The sequence below is a fragment of the Pollachius pollachius genome (assembly GCF_949987615.1).
Source record: "Pollachius pollachius genome assembly, chromosome: 19".
Classification (NCBI taxonomy): Eukaryota; Metazoa; Chordata; class Actinopteri; order Gadiformes; family Gadidae; genus Pollachius; species Pollachius pollachius.
The window spans coordinates 2,846,766-2,851,212 of NC_136952.1; the positions used below are offsets into that span (position 1 = coordinate 2,846,766).

The 4,447-nt window shown below is 53.6% G+C and overlaps 1 protein-coding gene across 1 annotated transcript in view; it reads right to left on the reverse strand.

Moving 5' to 3' along the window:
• Window positions 1-547: 547 nt before the first annotated feature.
• Window positions 548-4,447, reverse strand: part of tbkbp1 (TBK1 binding protein 1) — a gene marked incomplete at both ends in the record, with an annotated part of 19,855 nt that continues 15,955 nt past the window's right edge. The window contains 3 exons of the mRNA XM_079756436.1: window positions 548-676; window positions 1,176-2,002; window positions 4,175-4,290. Of these exons, the coding sequence (XP_079612562.1) occupies window positions 548-676; window positions 1,176-2,002; window positions 4,175-4,290 (1,072 nt within the window). The remainder of the gene's footprint in view (window positions 677-1,175; window positions 2,003-4,174; window positions 4,291-4,447) is intronic.

Below are 4,447 nucleotides of genomic sequence, written 5' to 3' on the forward strand. Positions count from 1 at the left end.
TGCTTACAGCATCACTGCATCACTGCCTCAGTGTATCACCGCATCACTGCCGACTGCATCACTGCTCACTGCACAGCATCACTGCATCAATGCATCACTGCACTGCCTCACAGAACCACAGCATCACTGATCACTGCTTACAGCATCACTGCATCACTGCCTCAGTGTATCAACGCATCACTGCCGACTGCATCACTGCTCACTGCACTGCATCACTGCACAGCGTCACTGCATCAATGCATCACTGCACTGCCTCACAGCATCACTGATCTCTGCATCACTGCACAGAATCACAGCATCACTGCCTCACTGCTTACAGCATCGCTGCCCTGCATCACCGTCTCACTGCATCACTGTACAGCACCACTACCACCACCGCTCTGATCCCATCATACGGTTGGTTCTTCTCTTCCCAAATGGCCACGTTTGCTTATCACTGACATAATACATGAGACCCCTGGTCTGGGGCCGGGCGAGGGGGGGGGGGGCGAGGATGGGGGCAAGGATGGGGGGTTGGGCGGGTGCAGCAGGGGGGTTGCCATGGCGATCAGATCTTGCTGTTCTCCAGGTGTGAGTCGATGTGCTTGATGAGGGCGTCGTCAGGGTAACCCACGGGGAAGATGAGCTGGCACAGCGGGCAGCTCCGCATGTCGCTCTCCTCCGTCTCCATCCAGAGCTGCCGAGACACGCACACACACGTGAACAGGCACGAACACGCACACACGCATGCACACACACACACACACGCATATACACAGAAACACGCACACGCATACACATGCACACACACACATACACACACACGCATGCACGCACACACACGCACACACGTATGCACACACACACACACACGCATATACACAGAAACGCACACACATGCATGCACACAGAAACACCCACACACACACGCATACACGGAAACACACAGACACACACACACACACACACATGCACACACACACATGCACACATGCATGCACACACACGCACACACACACATGCATAATCATGCATGCACACACAGACGCACACACACAGACACACACACACACGCATGCACGCACTCACACGCACACAAGCACACGCACACACAGGAACACGCGTGCACACACAGACACACACTTCAGGCCCTTCAGGCTGACCCCCCCCCGCCCCCAGTGGGCGGGACTACTCACGTTGATGCTGGGCCAGGACTGGGCGTGCTCGGCGGACATGTACCCCTGGGGGGGGCAGCTCAGCGTGTTGCTCCGCTGGGGGATGGGGAAGACGGAGCAGGACGAGGGCCCCCGCATGAGGCCGGGGGACATGGACCCGGAGGGGGGCACGCCCAGCGTCCGCGGGGGGCTGATGGGGCGGGGGCACGCCCAGTCCTCGTCGTCGTCCGAGGAGTGGCTCTGTGGCACCGGGGGGGCCGGCGTGGAGGGGGGCGGCGGCTCGAAGCGCAGGTGGGACAGCTCCGACAGCGGGAAGGGCATCTCCCTGGAGTGGCGCACGGAGCCGCCGTCGTCCCCTCCTCCTCCTCCTCCTCCTCCTCCTCCTCCTCCTCCTCCTCCTCCTCCTCCTCCCCCCCCGCTGCCCGCCTGGTGGGGCGCCGGGGAGCCGCGGTGCTGCAGGCCCCCCATCAGCTGCTGCTGCTTGCTGTAGCCGTCGACGTAGGGGCGGGGCTTGGGCAGCGTGGACACGGGGTCCAGCGTGAAGCGGGGGGGTCGCTGGTAGGCCGAGGGGTCCGCCACCTCCGAGTAGCTGCGGCGGCCCTGGAAGCTGGCCCTCAGGTGGTGGCTAGGGGGCCGGCAGGAGTAGGAGGCGGGGCCCTCGTTGACGTCGAGCAGCGGGGAGCGGCGGTGCATGTCGGGGGAGAGCCGCTGGAGCACCGGCGAGCGGCGCTGGGCGATGGGGGAGTGGTGGGCCGGGGGCGGGGCCGGGGAGTGGCGGGGGGAGACGGGGGACAGCCGGGGGTGGTGGCTGGGAGAGTGGAGGTGGACCGGAGGGGAGTGGCGCTGGACTGGAGGGGGGGAGACGTGGAGGTTAGGGCCGAGTTAAACAGAGAGAGGAAGCAGCTACCAGGAAGAGGCCGGGGCGTTAGCGTTTAGAGCTATGGCTCGTTCTGGCTCCCTCTAAAAGTCTAGACCTTGGTGACAGCTAGACTCTATACTATAGTTATAGAGCCAGAGCTCTCGAACTAGAGTGTAGAGATTAGACCTCGGTGACTCTAGAGACTATATTTATAGAGCTATGACTAGCTCTATAACTAGAGTCTAGAGTCTAGACCTCTGTGACAGCTAGAACTCATACTATAGTTATAGCTATACCATAGTTATACTAGTTTTAGAGCTAGCCATAGCTCTATAACTATAGTATAAGGTCTAGACTTCTGTGACAACTAGAATCTATTCTATAGTCATAGATCTATGGCTAGTCTTCAACCATAGTATAGAGTCTAGTTGTCCGAGAGGTCTAGACGCTATACTATGGTTATAGAGATATGGCTAGTCTAAAACTACAGTATAGAGTCTAGTTGTCAGAGAGGTCTAGACTCAGGGACATATGCAGCATATAATAACTCACTCTGATGAATGCATGTCAGTCTGTGTTAAAGTTTTACCCACAAAACCAAATTCTACCATTTTGGAACCATGCAACCTTGCTAATTTAAGTTATTGATCATTATTTGTCAATGACACACTACCTGGATTAGCTGTTGTTCCATTGGACATAATCACTCGTATACTGGTGATTGTATTCCTATTACAAATAGGATCTGTTTTTATAAAGTTTGCTATGTTACGCCGACCAGATTTCTGAAATGAAAAAAGCGTAGTTCGGGGATGCACATATCAACAAAAAAATTATAACATAATATAAGTTATTGTTTGTGAACGGCAAATGAAGGGAATTATTTACGTGTAGACGGTTCTTTTAATGTAGTTGGCCTCATGTGGTGAAGTAGAGAGTGGTATCCTGCCAACCCAATGGCTTACATGATGTGTTATAAGCTTCGGTAGCACAGCCAAGACTCAGACAGAGTAGGCTACTGTACGGTGTCTATTGTACTGAGGGCCTGTTGTTCATGACTGTTCTGCTCATGGTATAACATCTATAGACCCCCCCCCCCCCCCTGTGCAGAGAGACCCCATTCCAGCCTATCAGAAAGCCACACGCCTAATCACCAACTGCATCGATATGAATATCCATCAGCAAGCTTCAACCATTACCAAAAAATATAAACACATCATGTTAAATAAAACAAGATCTTGTTTTTTAAACGGGGGCCGTTTCCGGAAGAGGCCCCCAGACACGGGGACTGCCCTGTGAGCGTCTAGGGGCCACGACACACGCTGGGCGGTTTCCAATAAACACGACGCAGTGAGCAGAAGACTGGATTCTGGGGAAGGGGAGTCTGTGTTGTTGTTGCGACACCTAAAGCAGCACCCGGCTGTGCTGGGCTGGGCGGGGGGGGTAGAGAGCGGAGGCGTACTGTGGTTAGAGGGGGGGGGGGGGGGCATCCTGTGTATCACACAACACGCTCTTAATAGTAAAGAAACCACCGACGGGAGCTGTGCCACCAGCGCGCGGTGGAGCTCACTCCGCGGTCGGGCTGACGGTTCCATGATTCACACTCTACCAGCCTACGCTCGCAACGAGAGACGCAGGCCTCTGAAAGTGTGTGTGTTTTTAAAGCGAATGATAGCCAGAGGGAGACACGCATAGTTAAAAGTAAATAGACTGTAATCAAGCACTGGGCTAAAAATAAGGTGTGACTCAAGCACAACACAACACAGCACATGCAGGTTCATCTTTTGATGTTAACAATGTGTTGATTTTTGTGGGGCTGATAGTTGATGTTTGTGTGCGTGACCATTGATATCATTTTGAACTGGACTAAAATCAAACATCACCCTTGGCTCAGTGTTATATCAGGTTTAGTTGAGTACAACGTACATTTAAATAACTTTTCATCGTTAATAATATCCTTGTGTTTAGAGCCATCATGTTCATTTAATATTAGATCCAAACAAAATCTAATGTTAATGTCTGCCCATCTGTTTTCAAATGAACTGAGTCATGTTTGTTCATGGGTTCAAGTCCGGCATGAAGTGCACAGACGTCCATCACACAGTGAACCAATCAGAGTACGGAGGGGGTGTCTCACGCAGCAGGCTAGGCTAACACTAACCTGGGCTAGCTTGCTCCAGCGAGGCTTTCCCCAGGATCTCCGTCTGCTTGGAGCTCAGAGCTTGGAGCCGGCCAAGCTCCTCCGTCAGCTCGGTGTAGGCCAGGGCCAGGTTCACCCTGGGGCAAGAGAGAGGGGGAGAGAGGGGGGGAGAGAGAGAGAGAGGGGTAGAAAGAGAGAGAGAGAGAGAGAGAGAGAGAGAGAGAGAGAGAGAGAGAGAGAGAGAGAGAGAGTATAAGTTCATTATAGTTATTCAAAAGAAAGTGTTACCTTATA